General features: G+C 47.0%; 2 protein-coding genes across 3 annotated transcripts in view; both read right to left on the minus strand.

The window, feature by feature from the left end:
* Positions 1 to 393: 393 nt before the first annotated feature.
* h3f3c (H3 histone, family 3C) lies at positions 394 to 4,533 on the minus strand. The gene is made up of 4 exons (XM_056284786.1): positions 4,426 to 4,533; positions 2,731 to 2,874; positions 2,062 to 2,215; positions 394 to 1,928 (listed from the first exon to the last, which is right to left on the minus strand). Exons 2-4 carry the CDS (start codon positions 2,856 to 2,858, stop codon positions 1,800 to 1,802), a joined length of 411 nt encoding a protein of 136 aa, XP_056140761.1. The 5' UTR covers positions 2,859 to 2,874; positions 4,426 to 4,533; the 3' UTR covers positions 394 to 1,799.
* A 4,762-nt stretch (positions 4,534 to 9,295) lies between these two features.
* Positions 9,296 to 23,515, minus strand: part of arhgap32b (Rho GTPase activating protein 32b) — a 69,578-nt gene continuing 55,358 nt past the window's right edge. For both annotated transcript variants that reach the window (XM_056284760.1, XM_056284761.1), the window contains 8 exons: positions 23,184 to 23,291; positions 22,504 to 22,649; positions 21,947 to 22,148; positions 20,478 to 20,623; positions 18,314 to 18,388; positions 17,069 to 17,902; positions 15,430 to 16,124; positions 9,296 to 12,673 (listed from right to left, as the gene is read on the minus strand). In XM_056284760.1, coding sequence (XP_056140735.1) covers positions 10,361 to 12,673; positions 15,430 to 16,124; positions 17,069 to 17,902; positions 18,314 to 18,388; positions 20,478 to 20,623; positions 21,947 to 22,148; positions 22,504 to 22,649; positions 23,184 to 23,291 — 4,519 coding nt within the window. In that variant the 3' untranslated portion in view covers positions 9,296 to 10,360. The remainder of the gene's footprint in view (positions 12,674 to 15,429; positions 16,125 to 17,068; positions 17,903 to 18,313; positions 18,389 to 20,477; positions 20,624 to 21,946; positions 22,149 to 22,503; positions 22,650 to 23,183; positions 23,292 to 23,515) is intronic.

Raw genomic sequence — 23,515 nt, forward strand, 5'->3', positions numbered from 1 at the left:
ATGTCATTGTCTCTGTTATACGTTTCTCCCCCCCTCTCTTATTGTTCACAGTAGCTGAGTTTGTATTGTGCTGCACAACTTGCATTGAATGTGAACTACACAGTACAGTGGGGACTGGGTTTAGCTGAATTAACTTAAGGGTGGGTGAGAAGGGGTAGGAAAAAAACAAGTGTATACTCCCTCCTGCTCCTTTTTGAACGTGTCACAAATAATCTGATGCATACAGAGATTTGTTCGCTGAGTTCGATGTGTGGATTTGTTGATCACTTCAGATTACTGGTAATGGCTTAACTGTATGTTATATCCTGCTTGTTTACATGTTCAAAATAAATCTTCATCATCATCATACCAGCAGAGTGCACAGCAAATGGAGCAGACCGACTGACCAACCGCTTCTTTTTGTAACACCTATTTATTACCAGCATAATATGAGAAATTTGGAAAATACAAAGATCAGCTTATTTATACGTTCTGAAAATCTTGAATAAGAAAAAATATAAAAGAAAACAAATGAGGTTATAGTGTGTACCACACATGTTGAGAAATGGACAGATTCTACAGTTCGGTCTACATAGGGAAGAGACAGAATCTAAACATGCAGAGTATACCTTAATTCACACTGTTGTGACAAATCTAATGCCTATTCAAAAAGACAACAACAAAAAAAAAAGATAAAAGGGACAGAATAGCATTATATGGAAGAGTGGGAAACTGAAAGGGGTGAAGCTGGTACATCATTGCCCCCTTGTGGCTGCCATTAAGAACATGTGCTATCTCAGCGAAACAGAAGCACCGTTTTGATTTTCTTAAAAAAAAAAAAGGAAAAACGAAACAATCGTGTCAACCATATTTTCAACACCAGTAAGTTTTTTCTTATTGTGATTATCCTGGAAGTGGTATAAAGAGATGTTCATATATATGATGTATATGTGACTTAGGTAAAAAAAGAAAGAAAAAAAGACACTATATCCACAACAATAATCAATATTTTTAAGCAACTAACAGGTACTTGTTTGTTGTTGAATACAATTGGTTTGGCAGATCAGAGCTTACACACACAAACACTCTAATGGTGTTTCGGAGACAACCTTCCGGCCCACTGCAGATGTTGAGGTGAGGGCACTGGGCTCAAAAGGTTTAGTGAGCCATGAAATATCTGGCTGTGGGAAGAACGTGATGGGAGTTGAGGATTCGAGGGACGGAGAGGAGAGGGGAGGAATGGTTTCAGACAGGGATGTGGCTTTGGGACTAGTTTTAGTAGCACCCTGCTATGGAAGTTGCTGCTCCCCTTAAGCAGACTAGCCCCTGGGCCACAGCCCTCCGGTGTACCCGCCAGTGGGTGGGTGTCTCTGGTACCGCACTCTTAATACTCACATGACACACTCACTGCTTTGGCTCACTGGGCAGTTCAGGAGAGCACAATCACGGAGTTGGACTGTGAGAGCTCAACATGTTGAAGCACTAGTCAAACACTTGCGTACATACATGTGTTTGCATGTGTGTCTGATCAGCAAAACCCATTACATGCACAAAAGAGGTACCCCAAAACATTTGGTGAAGACAAAAACTATGAGACCAGACTTCAACATATTTCTATCTCTTCATAAGCATAATCATTCTAACGTCTACCAAGACAGCAGGGCGGGCCGAGGAAGGGGTGGTGGGGTAGGGGGCTGGGATGGGATAGGTGGGGTAAAAGGAAGGAACAAGGGCAGGATCAGTGAGAGGTGAAGAAAAAAAATAAAGGACAGAGGAAAACATTGAAGTGGAAACTCATAGGAGGGAAAGGGTTGGAGCGACTATGCACGCTCGCCACGAATGCGACGTGCCAACTGGATGTCTTTGGGCATGATGGTGACACGCTTGGCATGGATGGCACACAGGTTGGTGTCCTCAAACAGACCCACCAGGTATGCCTCACTGGCCTCCTGCAGGAGAAAAAGGGTATTAAACACACTGAGCACTGTATGTGTCCTGGACTACATCAGGTATCCAAATGCTGTTTTCAGTATCTAGAATAAATTCCAATGGATAAACATGGCGACATGTAAACACACAAACCTGCAGGGCACCAATTGCAGCGCTCTGAAAACGAAGGTCAGTCTTGAAGTCCTGGGCGATCTCTCTCACCAGGCGCTGGAAGGGCAGCTTACGGATCAGCAGCTCAGTAGATTTCTGGTAGCGACGGATCTCTCTCAAAGCCACAGTACCGGGCCTTAAACAAGCAAATCAATGTCTAGCTTATTATGTGTCTTAATATGAATGAATTTCTATTCTAAGAAATGCAACACCACATTTCTGATTCTAAAGTGTTCAGTTGCTGTATAATATATGCATAAATTAGACCTTAAAAAACAAGCATTTTGATCAGTGTGAGCAATCCGAAATTACAATCAACCTCAAAGCTAATTGTATGAAGGTTTATGATTAGTGAAATGTGGAGACAAATGCAGATTGTTAATATTGACAAGATCCTGGCAGTATTCTTTACGTAGAGTCTTGTCCTTCAAGCTTTTTTTTACAATGTCATTATAGAATCTGTTTGATTAGGTCTGGTAAAGTGTCATACAGAAGTTAAACTTAATAGGCACTATGATATAACTCATATGACATTACAAATGTACCATTCATGCTTTTTTAGCTTCAGTAAAGAGAAGCATGCATATGACTGTGTTAGATCTTCTAACTGCAGAAGTCAAGAATTTCATAGGTCAGTCTCAGGTTTATTACCTGTAACGATGGGGCTTCTTGACACCACCGGTGGAGGGGGCACTCTTACGGGCAGCCTTGGTGGCCAGCTGCTTACGTGGAGCCTTTCCTCCAGTGGACTTACGAGCAGTTTGCTTGGTACGAGCCATTACGATAGGATGTCACCTGAATAGAGAGAGAGAGAAAAAAAAAAGTAGAGCTGATAGTCTGGTGCAATTCTGGTGCATGGTGCAACTGCAGTGAATACATACAGTTCTGCTTGAGACTTGCAATCAATTTTATAACTTAAGTGCAAGGATTCAAAAAGTGTCCCGTTTATCCTTTTGTTTAATTGCTGCACTGTTTAACGCGCTGTAACGTGTAATAGCACGTTTTAACAAAATGATTTTAACAAGTGCTTTAAATTGTGATGAATTTTGATAAAAGTCCGCATATCTTTTTTTTAATCATTTACCTTGTCTAGTGCTGCTGGTCTGAGAGTCACCACGTGTAATTTCGTTGTGTGCGCACAATAAAGCATCTTGTATGTACCTTTCGCAGAGTCTACATGAAGTCTAACTGAGCTTTGCCTGACTGAGCTGAACGTAGCTCCGGAAAACCCCGGCGCGGTGGCGACAAAGTCAATGAAGCGTGGGAGTGAAGTGCAACTAAACCGGGAAGCATAAACTTTATGCTTTATGTTAAACAAGATGCCATTTGGTTTATCCATCCATTATCCAAACCACTTATCCTGCTCTCAGGGTCGTGGGGATGCTGGAGCCTATCCCAGCAGTCACTGGGGCGGCAGGCGGAAAGACACCCTGGACAGGCCGCCAAGCCATTACAGGGCAAGCATATAAAGGTCAATTATCATTATTATGTTAATTAATTATTAAAGGTAAATTTTTTTTTAAAAAGCCTGTCCACTCATCCACCCATCAATCCACCCTCAAAGACATGCACACCTCAAGCTTAAATATTTATTATGCAATTCATACATTTTTATTACAAAGTATTTCCCCCTGTTATTTGAGAGGTCTTAATAGTTGTGTCTTTAAACGTCGGGTGTTTAAACATTAGGAAACTTTCTCTTGCGGCGGACTGGCAAGCGGAGCCATGCCTAGCCAATCAGCACCCGGCGGGGGGAGGGGGGGGCCCCCAACTCCACCAATCACAATGGCGTACAGCTCACCGTCGGCTACGGAGCGATCCGACAGCTGACGTTGTAGCCGCGAACCAATGAGTCGACGTTCCGGGGAGCTAAGGGGCGGGGCAAAGCGTGGAGACCCCGCCCCGCCCCGCCCCGCCAGATTATGGCCGCGGATGAGACGGGAGAGGGAACCGAGCGAACCTACCAATATACAGGCAAAGAGCGGGACGTAAAACTTTCAAAAAAATTTTTTTTCCAATAACGCCACAAAAACACCACCGGGCCACCGAGTATAAGTGCGCCCGTCGGAACAGCGACGCAAACGTAGGAGGCGACGGCGTGTTAGGGCGCAGAGGCGCGGTGGAAGCCGCACATGAGAGCGGAGCGGAAACGCGAGTCCGCCGGCGCCACTAGGAAGCGCTCCCCCCCCCCCTCGTCGTCGTCGTCGCGGCAGCGGGCTTTTTTCATCTTACGTCGAAATAAAAGAGCATTTCTAGCAAGAAATACGAAGTTTGCCGATCGCGGTCCGAAAGGGGAAGGGACGTTAATTGTTTCGCGACAAAAAGCGTCGGGGAAGCGGCACTTACCGAGGGCGAACGTTAGGCTTTTTTTCCCCCCGCAGCGGTGTGAGCGTTACGGTCGTCTGGCGGCGTCAGTGTTTACTATCTCGCACACAATGGGAGCGGGGCGTCCAGCAGGAAAATGGCCGCCGTGTCAATCACGTCGTCTCCCACAATGCACCTGCGCTCATTTGTAAACACTGGGCTTTTTTCGGACCTTTCCTGGAACGCGCGGGCTCGACGGCGATACATTGTAGCCCAGCTCTGCCGCACGCGCGCCGGCGTCTAATAAACACACAAACGGAAGTGCGACATTAAGTGATCCGTATGGTTAGACGGAGTTTGGGATACGTTGTCTAAAGAAACGCGAGAATCCTCGTGGGTCATTAGCTATGGAGAGACACAGGCGTTACTGCAGTCTTTAGTCATGGCCCGCTAATGGTGAAATGGGACGGACAAGGCGCGTCAACATGAAATAAAATGGGATGTTTTGGAATAAAGTGAAACCGCCGCGCTTGACCCGGCTGACTCAAACTGGGTCGGGACCCAAAGTTTGAAACCACGTGCGGGGTAAAAGACCCCTGCTTAAAGTCCCGTGCTAATAAAACATTTAACACTGAATAAACAAGGACAAAAGTGTATTTTCCGTTGCTGTAATACGGATATAAGGGCAGGGGCGGCGTGACTCGGGGTAGAGTGGGTCGTCTTGTAATCGGAAAGTCGCTGGTTCGGTCCCTTGCTTCTCCAGAGAGCGTGTCGAAGTGTCCTTGAGCAAGACACTAAATCCCCAACTGCTCCTGATGAGCAGGTTGGTCCCCTGCATGGCAGCCTCCTCCATCAGTGTATGAATGTGTGTGTGTGAATGTGAGGTGTACACTGTAAATTAGTCAGTAGACTAGAAAAGCACTATATAAATGCAGTCCATATATATATATATATATATATACACACACATATATATATATATATACATACATATATATAAAAGGCCCTGTGATGGTCTGTCTGTCCAGGGTGTCTGGCCCCGCCTGCTGCCCAATGACTGCTGTGATAGGCTCCAGCATCCCCGTGACCCTGAGAGCAGGATAAGTGGTTTGGATAATGGATGGATGAATGGATGATGGATGGATGGATAATGAATGGATGGATGAATGAATGAATGGATGGATGGATGGATGGCATTATTGCTGTAAAAATAGGCCTGAGAGAAACAACGGATTTTAATGCAGCCTTTGAGGGTTTTGTGTTAGATTACAACCACACCAGAAACAACTACTTTTACTCACGGTTCGTGTTTATTAGTAATGAAAAAGGGGGGTGAAGGGTGCTCCTTGAGACATTTTCTAATCTGGCCATCTTATAAACTCCCAAATCTACACTAGACATACCTAAGAAGAACAAGATGTTCGTCACATTTGTGAATTTGGCTCAGACTGTTGCGCTCTACTGAGGCAATTGCGCTGTTGAAAGATTTGAGTGTCCTTGCAGAAAACGTGTTGACATCCAGCTAAAGTTTCCACATACACTGATCATGGGAGCTCGTGATGCAGCCTTCATAACTGTTCATTTTGTATGGTCTCACGCTGCTTCACTGATCGAACTGCACCAGTAGCACCCGTTAAAGAATCAGAAAAGCTGAGATGTTTTTTTTTACCAAATCATAGCGCCATGCGGGGAAGTTTAAAATAGCTCAGCGCCCCTGGTAGCGACCCTATTTGTGTGTGCTGCTGAATAACGGCCCAATTCACTGGATTTACCCACATATGCATCTGAACAGGCACATTTTGGCTAGAGCGGCTGCAGTGGAGCTATTCTGCATAGCAGAGAGTTGGACAGGTACCAAACCAGTAGTTACTTCAGATGACACGTTTCGTTACGTTCTAAGCATCTTAAAAGTGTTGAGGGTTTACTGAAGAAGTCCAGATAATCTAGACAGGCTTCTGCCGAGGCCTTACAGGTGGGTAGGTAGGCCTGTGTCACTGACGCTGGAATGGCACCAAACAACAAATGAAAACTCTTTACAATGACGGAAAACAACAAAAATGCACATCTGATTTAGTGCAGCTGGGGGGACGGGGGGGGGGGTCTCTTGTTGCCTGCCAACTCCCGATGGGCGCAAGGACTATGATGAGTTTTTGGCTCTGAGGTCATCAGACTGCCAAATTAAGGAAAAGCAAACATTATTTCTACTTTATACACCAACTCAGACAAAACCGTGAGAAATAAATGTTACATCACAGACTTGATTCTGACTATGGCGCACTTCTGTGTTGGAAGACCACCCAGGAAGCAGATCCATCCATCATCTGAACCACTTATCCTGCTCTCAGGGTCGCGGGGATGCTGGAGCCCATCAATTTGGTACGGCCGATTCACCTGACCTACATGTCTTTGGACTGTGGGAGGAAACCCACGCACACACAGAGAGAACATGTAAACTCCACACAGAGGACGACCCGGGACGACCCCCGAGGTTGGACTACCCCGGGCTCGAACCCAGGACCTTCTTGCTGTGCGGTGATCGCGCTAACCACCGCGCCACCCCAAGAAGCAGATGTCACTCCATAAATGACAGAAACCATTTTGTGTTAAATGTTTTTTTTTTCCAAGCACTGCAAACCCTGATGAAGTTAGATGGCACACAGGTGTTGTGTTGTGAACGCGACCGTGTTAAACAGAAAGTCGTGTGTGTGTGAAGTTGTTCGTATTCCAACCAACCAGTCGACCAACTCATTTCCCCGACCGAGTCCCCCTCTCCTGATACCTGTGATGAGTGAATTGGCAGGGGTGAGTACCTGCAGGGCTCTAGCCGGCTTAACATCTGGCTGAACTTCCACTTTTGGCTCCCACGGTACCGTGGCACAGCACGATGAAGTTTGTTGCAACCGAGTTGGGTGGTGGTGGTGGTGGGGGGGGGCACGGCAATGAAAACAGTCTTAAAATGGTGAAACCCGAGTGACTTCTGCAACACTCGAGCTTTACCCAACTCATTTCAGGGAGAGAGAAATGAAAAGAGGAAACGTGCACGAGACAGACGGCCATACTAGGAGTCACACGGACCACAGTCTGTCAGCTTACCGGCGCTGCTCGTCGGCCTCCAACCGCCCCACAACACCGCTGCAACGCATCACAATGACTTAATTTGGCTTATTTTTGGGCTAATACGGCTCAGGGTGACTGCGGAGGGTCAACTCCACCTAATTTTCAAGGGGGGGGGGTCAACAGCCACCGACCATCTGAAAAGCCCCACCGGTACGTCAACATGCTGCTGAGTGAACCACTGCCGGCCTAATTCATGTGGCGCATGTTAACGTGGCCTGATTGTGGCCTCCCACGAGTTACACACAACAATACAAACTGAACCGGTCCGGTCATCACTATGTCTCTGCAGCAGCACCGGCAACAGCCGTTCCTCCTACACAAACCGCCGCCGCTGACCTTGTTGTAGCAGCGCTTGTTGCAAAAACTTAACAATTTGGAGTTTCTTTAGATAAATGTAAAAAAACCTGCAAGTAGCCATACATTAGAAGTGCTTTGTGGGTTTCTTTTTAACACGGTGCCGTGTGAGGCGCTCCACGTTGTGTGTGCACGGGTTGAGATCAGAAGTCTGTTGCGCACAAAGGCGGGAATCTCGAACTTCTGATGTACCAGAGCTGCTCGTACCAGAGCCGGACTGGACGAGTGTTTCTGTGCTTGCACAGAAAGGCTACCAGTGGATTGTGTACACGTCACGACACAGAGTCGAGTTTTGGGAAGCTAGACTTGAAAATGCACGTCTACGATACGTCCAACGCACAACTCTGTCTGGCAGTGAAATGTTTTGTTTTGTTTTTGATCGAGTAGACGGACCGAGTCACTGTGCAACTACGTGAGACTGCAAACACGGCGCCAGAAGTGTCTGTATTACAAATGACGGCTCGCTTCTGTTTCCCATCCGTCCAGTAGCCACACCGCTCACCCTGCTCTCAGGGTCGTGGGGGTGCTGGAGCCTATCCCGGCAGTCATCGGGCGGCAGGCGGAGAGACACCCGGGACAGGCCGCCAGCCCATCACAGAGCCACACACACACACACACACACACACACACACACACACACACACACACATCTAGGGACAATTTAGTATGGCCGATTCACCTGACCTGGGGAAGGAAACCCACACAGACACGGGGAGAACATGCAAACTCCACACAGAGGACGACCCGGGACGACCCCCAAGGTTGGACTACCCCGGGGGCTCGAACCCGGGTCCTTCCTTGCTGTGGGGCGACCGCACTAACCACCGTGCCGCACGCCCCCAAAACGAATTAGCACACCCCGATTGTGACCGATTCAGCCGTGGGGAAAGGCACAACTTGAGGCGCTTCAGCAGACCCAGCCACTCAGACGCCACCACTTCCAAACACATGAAATGACGTGCGTATAAAGCTATTCCTGAACAAAGTTTATTCACCTTTCTAGTTTTTGACACCTCCAGTTTGAGACAAGAGTGTTTTCACATTCAACAACACAGTGCCTTGTTTTCAGTGTCCCATCCGAGAACGTAGGGGTGACAGATAAGGCAAGAGCAGCAAAACCAGCAAGCTATACAAAAGTCAAACATACAGAAATCAACTCGCATTTAAAACATACTCAAAAGAAGTTGTGTTTAATCCGCCGTGGTTGCCATGACGTCAGGAAGACCGGCACTAGCCGCGAGTTGGCCGGACCCAAACAACCGCCTAACGTTTAGACTCCCGGGCTCGTGATGAAAAACTATACGCGATGCAAAACCGAACAAAATCGACAGCTGGCCTGCCGGCCCCCCGGAGGGTCCCGGCTGCAGAGAGAGATCTCAAACCAAGGTGAGGCTCGTCACGGAGGCGTGTGTTTCTGTACACTGCGCTGTTTGAAAACATGGTGTTTCCAGGTAACTTTATTCAGGTTTTCCAGTTTCGTGTAAAGTTCTTTGAAAATGGAGAGAAAAAAAAAACAAACAAAAAAAACAACAACAAAAATAACAACAACCAATTGAAATCAAAATAACCTCTTACACACCCAGAGTTATAGTCAAACGTCCCCTCGTAATCCCCCGTGTGCAAGAAGAACACTACGCTGAGCCCAGACCACAAACCGCTTGGTCCCTCCGACAATGAAGAACAAACAAGTACCAAAACGTCTGATTAGAACCCAACTCCTTTTTTTTTTTTTTATATATAGCAAAGTTACATAAAAATGGCACAGTCACAGAGTAAATAAGACATTAATAACCACTATATTAATTGAAAGTAACCCTTGCAGCTCCGTAACCACCTCGACATCGCACTCTTGGGCCACGACCCCGAATGACGGACATTTAACAACCAAGTTGACACGTCGTACCACGTTGTTGCGTACACAGAGGTGTGTGTCTGTGTGTGTGTGTGTGTGTGTGTGTGTGTGTGCAGGGGGGGGGGCATGATGATTTACGGATTTCCTCCTACGAAGTCTTGTGCTGTAACATCCACATACACTACGGATATTGTACAAGTACACAGAACTGTTCTGTAAGAGATATAAAGAGTACATGCATTTCTAAAATGCAAACATTAATCCCAGTTAATGCTCGTACCCCGGCGCCGGACCTCCACAAAAACAAAAGAAAAATCCCTTTTAACTAGTGATTCTATCCTCGTAGGTATATTTTACACGTCTGTGGTTGTTCTTTAGTGTAACTAACATCTTTAATATCGTATTTATGACTGGCTACTGTCTCAATCAATCAAAACAACATGACCTCTTGGACAATAATATCTGGTACATTCAGTAAAAAGTCTCTAAAGATTTTCTTTACAATTTCGTTAAAAATACAGAGAAACAAAAATAATGGCCATATGACAGTCCGCTGTCCTGCAGAGGCTGCTCGTCGCTAGCTCAGGAGGCTATCGTCTGCTTTCTTTAACACAGCTAAAGAGACTTTCTCACACGTTTCCCACCTGAATCCATTCATTCTGTACGGATTTCTGTCTCTGGCCTTTGGACGGCCAAGTCAGTCTGAAGAAAGGCGCCCTGGCCCAAGGCTGTGGAGTACGCTCTGTTGGTGGGCGCCACTGAGAAGCCAGGGGCGGGGAAGGAGCTCGGGCCTCCACGTTTTTGAACAGGGGCCTGTGGCTGAGGTATTGGGTGGTAGTCGTCCAAGTTGTCGTAGTGGGACTGCGCCGACTTGGTGCCGTGTTTCTGACAGGAGTAGTCTCTGTCCAGGTCAGGGGTGCCCTGGCTATAATGCTGCTGCTGCTGCTGCTGCTCTCGAACGCTGTGGGATCGCTCTGGCTTCGAACGGGCTTTCTGTTCTCTGGGAGCTGGCGGCTGTTCATCTGTGCTGTGGTAGCCACTAGATATTTTAGCCTTACTCGGTTGGTGGTCAGGTTCGGGGCGCTCGTACCGCGGTTGGAAGTTCCTTTTGTTGAGATACTCTTGCTGCCAGTGTTTAGATCTGCTGCCGTCTCCGCCCAGCTTCTCCTCTCCAAAGTCATACTTGGCCTCGTGCCGGCTGCTGTCATGCTGATGGGAAAGACTGTGGCTCTGAGTTGCTGGAAGGGAGTGTGAGGATTGGCATTTCTTGGAGCTGCTTTGTTTGGCAACCCCGTCCATCTTATCGCCGACTGTGTTGCCCTGGCTGAGCTTGTCGGTCTCCATATACATGAGGATGTCAGGGTCTGACACCAGCTGCCTGGGGAGATAGCGCCCATCTTTGCTTTCCGATGGGATCAGCATAGCTTTGCCTGGGTCAGATTTACTGCGCGAGTGCAGCGTTTCATAGCCAGCTACATCCACTGGTGTGAACAGGCCCACGTTGTCGTACTGAGACAGGACAGGACCCTTAATCTTCTGCCTTGCCCTGCTCTCCCTGCGAATTGAGTGCATGCGCAGCCGTTCTGATTCCTCAGGGTCCCAGGAAACGTAGACAGCAGCTCCTTTGGGCCCGTGACCTGGGGGCATGTCCCTGCTCACAAAGCTGTGCTCCTTCCCAGGTGGGAGAACATGACATGCCAGATAGTGGTAGCCGCTCGCCTTGCCCCCAGGTCGGCCGACGTTCGCTCCCACATCTCCTCGACTGCCATGAGAGTGCAGGTGGCGAAGGCGGATGGTGCCGTAAGGGTCCACATCATAAAAGGGGGCCTCCAGTGGGTTGGCACCTGAGTAGGGACTGTAGCGGTACTGGACCCGTCCGTTCTCGAAATAAGGCTGTAGCTGGGTGACGTGGTAGTCTGCTTGGGAGGACTGCTGTTGAGGCTGCTGGTAAGTCTTGCACTGGAACGTAGGCCTTTGGTAAAAGAACATTTCATCATCTGGAGGGACCTCGGTCCGCTGGATGGGCACTGAGCGAATAGTAGAGGGGACATGGAGTGAGTGTACTCTGCGGATGGTGGGGTAGCCATGGGCTCTGTCAATGGTACTGTAACCCTGACCTTGATGCCCTGTCCCAGGGGAAATGTACATGGTCCTGGGGTTGCGGGTCTTCATGGAGTGGTGGTAGGACCTGGGGCCCAGAGTACTGTAGTGGTTGTCTACACGGGCGCTGTAAGGTATCTGAGGCTCAGACTTGGACACATAGGAGTGATGTGGAGGTACGCTGTCTGGTCGGTAGTGCTGTGGTATTGACTGTGGTCCAAGAGGAATGTGCCGCTGGTGGTAGTAGCCAGACCCTGGAGGATCAAATAAAACTGTATCTCCTTTGGTGTGGTACGGGTAGGCTGATGGGTGGCTGGAAGATTTGCGAGGTGATGGAGGATGGTGAGGAAGAGCATCTTCCAGGGGGGCTGGCGTAGAGCCCTCTGCCAGCACAAGGAAGTTCACCTCAGCTTGGCTGAGGGCTGCAGTGGCCAGTTTACTCTCAAGAGTGCGGACAGGAGGTGTTGGAGGTGTGGGTCCATAAGGGTCACGGAGAATTATGGGTTCTATACAGGGCTGTACAGGCTTTATGGCCTCCCAAGGCTTCTCAACAGGCTCAGCTGAAGTAGGGGCCACCCTAGCACTTGCCTTTGTGTGTGAATGAGACTGGGGTAAGGGTGAGGCTTGTGTTTGAGGGAGGACATGTGTTTGAGACTGCACATGAGGCTGGAGATGGGGCTGGATTTGAGGTTGAGGTTGTGTCGGCGGTTCAGACTGGACTTGAGCTCGGGACTGAGTTTGCAGTGGAGTTTGCGTTTGTGGCTGAGGTGGTGAGACAGCCTGCTTTTTATGCTGTTGAGTGGTCTGAGCCTGCAGCTCTGTGGGTTTTGGAAGGGTTGGGGGTGGTACCGCCTCTTCTGCCTTGACCTGGAAATAAGATAACACAAACAGACTGGTTGGTTGACCCATTTAACTTGGCAAGTAAACAGAGAGCCAAGTTTTATTTAGCACTACAGTCTTGGACAACATTTGCAGCTGAAGAAGCTTCGCTTCAGTCAACAGGGTGCTGTCCAATGCTACCACAGTCTGGTCACTGAACAGATTGGGGGCCTAACAGAGAGGTTTAACTGCAATTAAACCTCAATAATTTCAATACCATACTTTAATGTCTGATGCATTACATTGTCTGTATAAAGAATATTAATTCTTTATTTCAGTTTTTATATATCATATAGGTTCCCATTTCATTGCGAATGAATCCAAGCTGCCATTGGGTACTTATTAGGTTAACAGAAAAATGATTAAGATAAGTTGAATTCATTTGTTGTTTTTTGAGTTGATTTTCATTGTTCCTGTTGCCGATTTAAAATCAGTCACCTAAAACTCAGAAAACCTTAGCAGCCCAGCCCCATAAAGCTGTATGACTGAGAACAGCAGGGAAAATAACTTACTCTAGTGCAAAAGTCCACTGAACAACAATTAGCCATTAGAATATCAATCTAGGGGCATCCGGGTAGCACAGCGGTCTATTCCGTTGCCTGCCAACACGGGGATCGCCAGTTCGAATCCCCGTGTTACCTCTGACTTGGTCGGGCATCCCTACAGACACAACTGGCCGTGTCTGCGGGTGGGAAGCCGGATGTGGGTATGTGTCCTGGTCGCTGCAGTAGCGCCTCCTCTGGTCGGTCAGGGTGCCTGTTCAGGGGGGAGGGGGAACTGGGGAGAACAGTGTGATCCTCCCACGTGCTACCTCCCCCTGGCGAAACTCCTCACTGTCAGGTGAAAAGAAGCAGCTGGTGACTCCACATGTATCGGAGGAGGCATGTGGTAGTCTGCAGCCCTCCCCGGATTGGCAGAGGGGGTGGAGCAGCGACCGAGACGGCTCGAAGAGCAGGGTGATTGGCCAGATACAATTGGGAAGAAAAGGAGGGGGAGAATGGCAATCTAACACACAAGACACAAGATAAAACCTTGTGTATCAACGGCACATTGAGAAAGCACTCACTCACCCAGGAGAAGTGTGGTATGTTTTAGCGAAGAGCTGAGAGTTTACACTCACTGTTTCAGAGACTATGCATCCTTTCACCTTTACTTTTTATCATGTACACTGACGGATGCAGGAGGTCTCAGCAGGGCAACTATTTGGTCAAATTTTCTGATGACACTGCGTTACTGACCCTCCTCTGAGGTTCATAATCAGTCCACGGGAATGCCCTCACTGATTTTATTTCTTGGTGTGATAACATCTTCTTGGACTTAAATGTTTTGAAAACCAAGGAACTGATTATTGATTTTAGACGCAACAGAGATGCAGCCAAAGAGAGCATCATACATAATCAAAGTGTGGAAATGGTTACAGCATACGAATATTTTGGTACTATTATCGATGACCACCTTAAATTTGATGTGAGCACTGGGGCTATTGTGAAGTGGGGGCAACAGAGAATTCATCTTCTCCATAAACTAAATTCTTTTTCCGTCAGTCCCGTCATCCTCTGTCGCTTTTATCAACTTTTTTTTGGGATCAGACCCCCCCTTCCCCCCCTAATTGTACTCGGCCAATTACCTCACTCTTCCGAGCTGTCCCAATTGCTGTTCCACCCCCTCTGCCGATCCTGGGAGAGCTGCAACTACCAAGTCCCCTTCAATACATGTGGAGTCGCCAGCCGCTTCTTTTCACCTGACAGTGAGGCGTTTCACCAGGGGGACGTAGCGCGTGGAAGGATCATGCTATTCCCCCCAGCCCCCGCCCCCAAACAAGCACTCCGACCGATCAGAGGAGGTGCTAGTGCAGCGAACAGGACACATACCCACATCCAGCTTCCCACCCGCAGAAATGGCCAATTGTGTCTGTAGCCCGACCAAGCCAGAGGCAACACGGGGATTCGATCCAGCGATCTCCATGTTGGCAGGCAATGGAATAGACTGCTACGCTACCCGGATGCCCCCTTTTATCAATTTTTATTGAGTCTTCTGAGTTTTTCTTTCATCTGCTGATTTCTCAGCCTCACGGTAAAAGACAGAAACAGCCTGAACAGCGTTGTTAAAATCTGTTCTGAGATCCCCGGAGTGAAACAAAGACATCTGAATTCTTTTTGCAACCAACAAACCCTCCAGAAAGCAGCAAGTATTTTGGCTTCTTCTGAACATGTTCTAGCAAGTGATTTTTCTCTCTTGCCACCAGGGGGTTGGTATGTTTTACCTGCTTGTAAAACTAACCGTTATTCGAAATCATTCATCCCCTCTGCAATTCGACAACTAACTGGTCCATAGTGTTTTTTTTCTTATCATTTTATTGTGTTTGAGTTTATCTTATTGTGTTCATCAAGTTTAACTAGCCTATCAATATTAATTACTTATAGATGTTAAGATTTTATTCCACATTTAGCTCCCTGGAGTGTTAGTATTTATTATTTGTGTTATTTGTTTGTCTGCATGTTACTCTGTTTTGTGTACAAAACGCTGCTCCAAACAAATTGCACCCAGCGGGATTTAAAGTTGTTTGTACTGTAATGTATTGTATTGTATTAATACCCAATGGAGACAAGTGTATCCCACATCTAGGATATGTCAAGGTGGCAATGGCACAAGTTTTAATTCTAAATGGCAAAATAAGTGTAATGATATAAAGTAACAAATTTAATTTTTTACTGAAGGTCCTCATGCAGCCGAGTAGGGTTTACCTCAATAACAGGTTGTTGTAGGAGACCTGTTTCCTTGCAGCTCCTTGCGCCAGTTGTGGTGGTGGTGGTTGAAGCAGTACTGGTCATGCTAGTACTAAATGATACCTGAGCTACAACCGGCTGTTGCCCCCTTGGACTCTTCCGCACTGGAGAAACCTGGCTGGATGAGCTGGGGAGCGGGCCACTCTGGTGAAGGGGTGTGGCTGGTGGGGTGATATCCGTCTCCTGTCTGGTTCCAGGTGGGGTGGTGGGCGACTTGGCACGGTTGGATGGCCTGAAGTTTGTGCCGGCTGACTTGGGCAGCTGCTGGCTGCCCGGTGGGGTGGTAGTAGAGGGATAAGAGGCCGGGGCATTTGCGTTCTGGGAGCGTCCCCCTCCAGCTCCCTCCTCAGAGGTAGCCTGAAGCTGTGGGTGCAGGACAGGAAGGGTGTCCTGGATGTTTAGGGGCTGCCCTGGCTGGACTAGTGACTCCAGTGTGGGGAGCTCGGAGGGTCTGCTCTGGGACTGAATGGACGCCTGCTGGGCAGACTCAGCGAGGGCCAGGGCCAGCATGCGGGCAGCGTTCTTAGGAGGGGGAGGGGGAGGGGCAGAGAAGAGGGGGGTCACAGAACTGGGGGCAGAGAAGAGGGGGGTCACGGAGCCAGGGGATGAGGGGTCCTTTGATGAATCCAGAGGTACGACTCCTGAGAGGGGGACTAAAAAAAAACAAAACAAAACAAAAAAAAAACACACACACATGGGAACTGTAGTTGAAGACCAAGTCAGTGAGAAAATTGCGGAGAAAATGGAAAAATAAAATAAAAAGACAATAAGTAGGCAGGCAGGTTTCAAGGCTCTTCAAGAATAGGACAGGGAAGGAAATGTTAAGCGAGGTGCTTGGGCATCACACGAAAAGATTTCTTTGAGCTGAAATCCATGCAAGGTGTTAAAGGCATGAACCTGGGAAACTAAACCTAAAGAGAAGACAGGCATTCGTTTTAATGACATATTCAAACAAAAAGGTCCATATTGTTCAAAACTCTGCCCATTAAGCACTTGCGTATGTATACAAGATACCACTTAAAACACTCATCAGCTGATTTCACTTCTCAGTCCCACCGTTCGCTGGTTAAAAGGTATGCCAGTTAGTACTGGGCGATATGGACAATATCATTATGATTAAAATCATATTGGTGTATATCATAATATCTACTTACATTTGCAAAAATACCACATTTAACAATCTAACTGAGGTTCACTGCATTGAACTTTTAAGTAATGGAAGGTATAATATCAAACCACAACTAACTTTCAAATAATATCAAATATTTCAGACCTTATTTTGTGAGAAATTTTAGGGGACAGATTCTCGTTATCATTAATTTTGACCACAAAAATGTACATCATAATACAATATCCGAATTTCATCCCTATACAACATCAGTGAGAGACAATAAGCAATAACATTGAATTATTGCATAGTCCTGGTGCTGATTAGTGAAATCAGCTGCTAAGTAACTGGTTGGAATGAAAACCTGCACAGACATTTGCTCTCAACGGCACGAGTGAGGACAGCATTAATGCCTGAAATTGAATGTGCTAGAAAACAGGGGAAAAAAAGGAAAAGGAAGTCAATCTGCAGTAGTGTGGCTCCACTTACCTTGCTGTTCCTTGCTGCTAGCAACCGGCTCTTGCCGTTTATCCTCTTTTCCTTTTGGTTCTCTACTGTCCACATTGTCGAAGGCAGCAAGCTTGCAGTGCAGTTCCATCTGGAAGGCTTCACTCAGAGAAGGCTCAGCTGTCCTAAGCAGGACACTACCCATGAAGGGAGGAGAGTCCCTGGGTAAAGAGGAGGGGGGCGTAGGCTGGGTAGTTACACCCTGCCCTTTCGTGTTTTTGTCAGGTATCTCCATAGAGAAAAGCTCTGGAATGACCAGTGGCGCTAAACTGGCAGACTTTGTGCATTTAATTGGTGACACAGCCTGCATGGGTTTATCTATGTAAGAATAGGAAGAGGTCAGCTTCTTGCTCTCCACCTTGGCCCCAGTTGCCTGGTTAAGGTCAGAGGACAGCAGTGGGCCTGTAATGCTGCTCAAAGAGGAAGGCTTGAGGGGCTTGGAGCCATTGGCATTGCCCTCCGTGTTGCCAAAGCTCTTCTTTAGGCTGGGGCCCTCAGCTCCAGAGGGCGACTCCTCCAGAGGGAAGGAGCAGGAGGTGTCAGGGAGACTACACTGGAAGGACATGGGGTCAAAGTCCAGGGAGGCCATGCCGATGTCAGGAGGGCTGAGGTCTACGTCCTCGCCAGCTGAGCGAGGCGGGGAGATGAGGGCGGGCACGCAGATGGGGCCGTCGTCCCCGTCGCTCTCCTCTGTGGCGTCCAGGTTATCGTAAGAGTTACAGTGCTGCCGACTGTCCAGCAGCTCGCCGTTGAAGGAGGCGGACAGGGCATCGCTGCTGGAGCGTGGCCGCCGTGGACGGTACACCTTTGACTCCCCTGCAGAGGGAACAGAAAACAGGGCACTGCCAATCAGTCCAGAGCAGTTATAACTCAACCATGTGCCATGAAGGGCTATGTGTGTTTACAGACTTTCTCTCCAACCAATCTCAACACCAGCTGACTTCACTGATCAGCACACACCAGACGACAGATAGGGGAGGACTAGTTAGAGACATCAGCTGGTGTCGTGTTGGGATGGAAAGAAAGCTGGTATACACAAGGCCCTCCCAGGCACATGATTGATAACCATGGCTCTAAAATCTGTAAAGTGCAGAAAAAAGCACTGTTGTGGTCATATTAATCACACGTTTTCCTGGGCAATTACAGCAAGAATATATTAACTGCTGTATTCCAGAGAGGGTACATGGAATATACCATATCATATGGCATTGGTTAATAAAACATTACCTTCAACATTATGTAGGGAAGTTAGTGACTCTTCGCTCTTGGCGGATCTCAACGTTCCAGTGTCTCCTCTTCCTCCTGTTACATGACACAAAAGCAATCGTCTAGCTTGAACCGTTTCAGCTGTAGACGTTTAAAAAAGTAATGTGTACAACGAGAGTGGAGAGGGTTGTAATCTAGCAATGACCATCCAGCTAATACACAAAATAGGGTTAGGTGTCAGCATACAATGTCAAAAACCAAATAATTAGTAGACTCAAGGAAGAGGCAAAACTCTCTTCTCAAACAACAAATGGTGGTGGACTTCAGGCTTCTACACATCAACAACTCCATGCTGGCAAGAATGGCCAGCACCAAATTTATCGGTGTAAACCACACTGATCTCACCCAGGGTTGCCATGTCACAGCCATGGCCAAGAAGGCACAATAGTGCCTCTACTTCCTGTGACACCTGAAGTGAGCAGGCCTCCCCCACACCATCCTCACCACCTTTTACCAAAGCACTATTGAGAGTGTGCTTACATCTGCATCTCCACATGGTTTGGGTCATTCGCCTCTGCGGATGGCATGACAGTGGAGAGGGTCTTAAAAACTGCTGAGCACATCATTGGAGCCCATCTGCCTGCCATCCAGGACACTTTTCCTAACAGCTGCATCCGCAGAGCCGGCAGCATTGTACTGGGTAGTTCACCCCTCACCCTTCAAACAAGAGGTTCCGCAGCCTGAAAGCCAGAACCTCCCGCATGAGAATGAGCTGTTTCTCACAGTTGTCGAGAAAATCCAAGTACAGAAATACGGACAGAGATTCCTTCCATCTATACAACACCGACAACAACTTTTAGGGGTGGGGTTCATGTCATAAAGCCTGTGTACTGATTGACCAGTTTGTTGCCAATGGTGATTCGTTGACACTGATTGGTCAGGTTGATGTCACAGTGTTGTGTTGCAACGTTATGAGCTCTGGACCTATTGACTGGGGGGGGGGGGCAACCAAGTGGCAGGTGCGATTCACGTGATTAAGCAACCTGACAAATCTCAGGGATTTTGCTGCCAAGAAAACCAGACGGACACATGGTAAGTCTAATGGTAAGTCAGTGTTTAATTTTAATGCTTGTTATTATGGGATTAATATTTATGCAGCTTGCAATGGATCCGGTGTGGTCTGTTGTATTGGTGGTAGTGTTTGCAGTGGGGCAGAAATGTATTGTTGATAGTGTTCGTAGTTGCGCTGAAAATTTGAGGTGTGACGTGTCATACTGTTGGAGAGAAATATTTGTGTTATTTGAAAGATGTGATGAACTATAAATGAAGTGAATTCATGTACAGTACGTTTGTTGTGGCGAGGCGTGGCTTAGCAGTATCATTATATGCAGAGGTGAATAGGTTCGTTATGGTGGTGAATATGTGGTTGTGGGGAGCAGAAGGGGCCCACAGGCTTAGCAACACCCAGGGGCCAATTATACAGGATTAATCACCCCTGCTGATCCTCCAGCACTACTGCAGGAGGATCGGACTCTGCAGTGGTGCTGGAGAATAGACTCTGTCTGTCTATTCTGTCTTGTAGAACATTAGCCAGATCTATTTATATCTTTTGCACAATCCATGTTCACGAAAGCTGTTAGTTTTTCTTTTATGCCTGCATCAATTCAACCTGGCACACTAGATTTTTTACGTTCTCGATTATCTTTTTTCTACTTTTTCTTTTCTTTTTTTTAACCTTAAATTCTAATTCTTCTAAAGTTTTAATACCTGTGCATTTACGCTACCATTTCACCAAGCCTGAAGAGAAGTAGAACGTGCATATCATATAAAACTATAAATCAAGTGCTGGACCAAAAAGAAATTAAAATTAAGGTAAATGAAGGTCTGCACACTGTAGCGCAGACCTTCAAGCTACATTCACTTCTTCAGACTGAAGAAGTGCAGGTAGCTCGAAATGTCACTTTTTGGATGTCCAGATAAATTGCATATTTGGGAGCTACAGTGTGCGGACCTTCATTTATCTTCACTTCTTCACAGGCAGCATTTGATACTGAAAAGTGTAAATGTAATTGTGGTGAGATTACAATAAAGGTCCCTGAATCCTAAATACCTGTATGTTGATTAAAAAGAGCTTAGTTGCCAAAACATCTTGAGTATTTCTTCGAGTTGTGAACCCATGCCTTACCAGCTAGAGCCATAGCCTTCAGCTCATTGGGCTCACTGGGGTTGCGATGCAGTTTTCGCTTGGACATGGAAGAAGATTTTCCCAGGTTGAAGAAAGAGCGCCAACTACCCACTGGGGACTTCTTAGATTTAATGGGAGGCCTTTTCCTGTGATTGGGGAATGGAGATGGATGAACAATCAGCAGTAGGGTCTGACAGGAAATGGTTTAGTTTGATCAAACTTGACAAGTTTGTTTCACCCAGGAAATCTCACTGAAAGCTCCTCTGGGACAATGACCAAAAGTTCTATGTGCATAGGCTGCCAAGGTGAGGAAAGAATAAGAATGTCTGTCACAGGCAACCAAAGCCTCGTCTTTCATTTCATTCCAAAATTAGGAAGACACTTAGCGATAATTGGTAATTATAGCAGGAAGAAGAAGAGCAGCACAAACAAGAAGAACCAGTCAATTCTATTTGCTTCCGTAACAATCAAACCTTGTCATAACTAATGACCCATTAATCATAACTTATGTCAGCTCTGTAGAGCTCATCTTTTAATATACTATCTTGAAAAATAAATCCCAGTATCTGATGAAACATTTTCTTAAGTTCACTATAATTTAAGAATGTTTTGTCAATCTCATGGCAAGAGGGTTGTGCTCAAATCAAGCAGGGGGATGTAGCGTGTGGGAGGATCACGCTATCCCCCCCTGAACAGGCGCCCCGACCGACCAGAGGAGGCGCTAGTGCAGCGACCAGGACACACACCCACTCCCAGCTTCCCACCCACAGACACAGACAAATGTGTCTGTAGGGATGCCCGACCAAGCCGGAGGTAACACGGGGATTCGAACGGGCGATCCCTGTGTTGGTAGGCAACGGAATAGACCGCTACGTCACCCGGACGCAATTCTTTCTGTTTGACAGATGACTATAACAGAGCCTACAATTTCTGTCAGTGGTTTTACAATCTGTCTTGTTAGTACAATTGAGAAAGGCTATGTCCCAAAGACAGTCAGGATCGTTCATATTTAACAGTATGTAATTCTAACCATGCCCATGTTTTCTGCTAGAACCATAAGGATCTTTAGATGCACTGCTTAAACCCTTTGCAGGCACTGGCCAACAAACTATTCTACCCCATTACACGGGAAGCACAGCAAGTGCAGTATTCTCTCTTACACTCATGCAAGTGATTGGACATGGACATAATTGGGAATGGCCTCATTTACAAAAATGTTGGTCTGACACTCGGACTGAATGGTGGTTGGCCTGATGTTGAGGTAATTGTTTAGGGGACACTGCCTGCAATCTCACTAATGACCAGCGGAGGGAGACAGATTTTTAACATTCTCATTCATTGCATCAGAAGAGGCTGAATTTGAACAGTAGCCGTTGAGAGAAACTGCCTTCTCCTCCTAGTTTCAACTGACCATAATTCAACATCCTTATCAAATATCAGGTAAGAAGACAGGGTGAGGATTGTCATACCGCTCAGTGGGGAACTCGATGACTGTGTGGAACTTGCCCTGCAGGGCGGCAGGACCCTCGCCCACCTCAATGTACTTGCTATCATCCGTGACTGGGGAATTGATTTGAGCCTGAGTCCTGGCCTGGGCCTCCTCCAGGCTCAGCAGTTTGGTGGAGGGAGAAGACACCAGCAAAGACTTGGGGCGTGACAGTGAATTATGACCTGTGGAAGTAGAAAAGGAGGGGGTGGGATAAGTAATAATGGTTAGGATGCTTCAGAGGAGTGGTGCAGGAAGACTACACTGCAAGGAGCAAGGACTGATGTGGCAGTGACAACGTAGGATTAGTTGCTTTGGTGTATATACAGACAGGTGACAAATTAAAGGAAAAACCCGAAAGCTTAACCCCTACAGTGAGGGGGCTCTGTTATGTTGGGGGGGACTTTATGTTGGTTTTTCCTTTGTCAACCATCTGCATATAAATTGATTCATTTAAGAGACAACATTCACAGCCATACAGTGATATCACCAACAACAGCCCACTTGTCTGCAGCAGTACAACAGCTCTGTTGCTTTCACCTGCTCCGTCTCGTATGAGCGAACTGAGCTTGGTGCTAAAGAGAACGTCCACGTGGTTGAGAATGAACTCCACCACCACTGACTGGATACGGACTTCCATGAAGGCTGCTGTTCCGCTGAAGCATGCCGACTCGATCTGTTTTGACCTGAGACAAATGACACGCCGCAGAACAAGAAAGGATTTTACACCCAGTTAGAATTAACTTAAGAGTACCATGTTAAGTTGGCTCAAATATTTCTAGCTTTACATGTGTGTGACCAGGGATAGGTTATGAAGATTTTTCAATCATCAATTTAACTTAAGAGTTGGTGTCAGACCAGCAATTAACCCTCCTAGTCAGACAGGTTTACATCGTTTCAAACAGGGCAGCCGGTAATGTCTGCAAATCAGGGAATACTACTGACTGTATTGTGTACAAGAATCTGTTCTTTACATGTACTGACCAAACACCATTTTAACCAAATTACATACATTTACCACAAGCTGACACGGCACATGGTCCTGAGATGTAACAGGGAACTTCAAATATGACGTTCTGATACTCGTAGGGAAACGACAACAATAAATTACTATGTATTACTTCTTCATGAGTGTCAAAGCTTACGCAAACTGAATGACATTACACACTAATATCGCTGTTGAAACCTAAACATCTAATGGGAGGGAAACCTTGTCTTACCTCAGTAGGTTGGGAGCCCACACGATGGCCAGGTTCTTGCTGTGCATGTTGGTGATGTAACTGAAGGTGGCCAGGTGGGAAAGGTGTCTCATCAGGAACTCCAGAGTCCTTGGAACAAAAAAATTCGTTTATTCAGCTTCAAACGGCTTCAACTAGACAAACACGTACTAATAGTCTTGGAGCAGCCCCACAAGACCTCAGAGTTGCTTCTAGGAGCTAGGAGCTGAAATTACAACAAATTTTCACCTAGATATGAGATGACTTGTATAGGTATTTGCAGGGACTTGCAAAAGACAATACATTTTGACTGAACACTGCCAAAGCAACTATTA

The sequence above is a fragment of the Lampris incognitus genome, chromosome 8 (assembly GCF_029633865.1).
Source record: "Lampris incognitus isolate fLamInc1 chromosome 8, fLamInc1.hap2, whole genome shotgun sequence".
In the NCBI taxonomy this organism is placed as follows: Eukaryota; Metazoa; Chordata; class Actinopteri; order Lampriformes; family Lampridae; genus Lampris; species Lampris incognitus.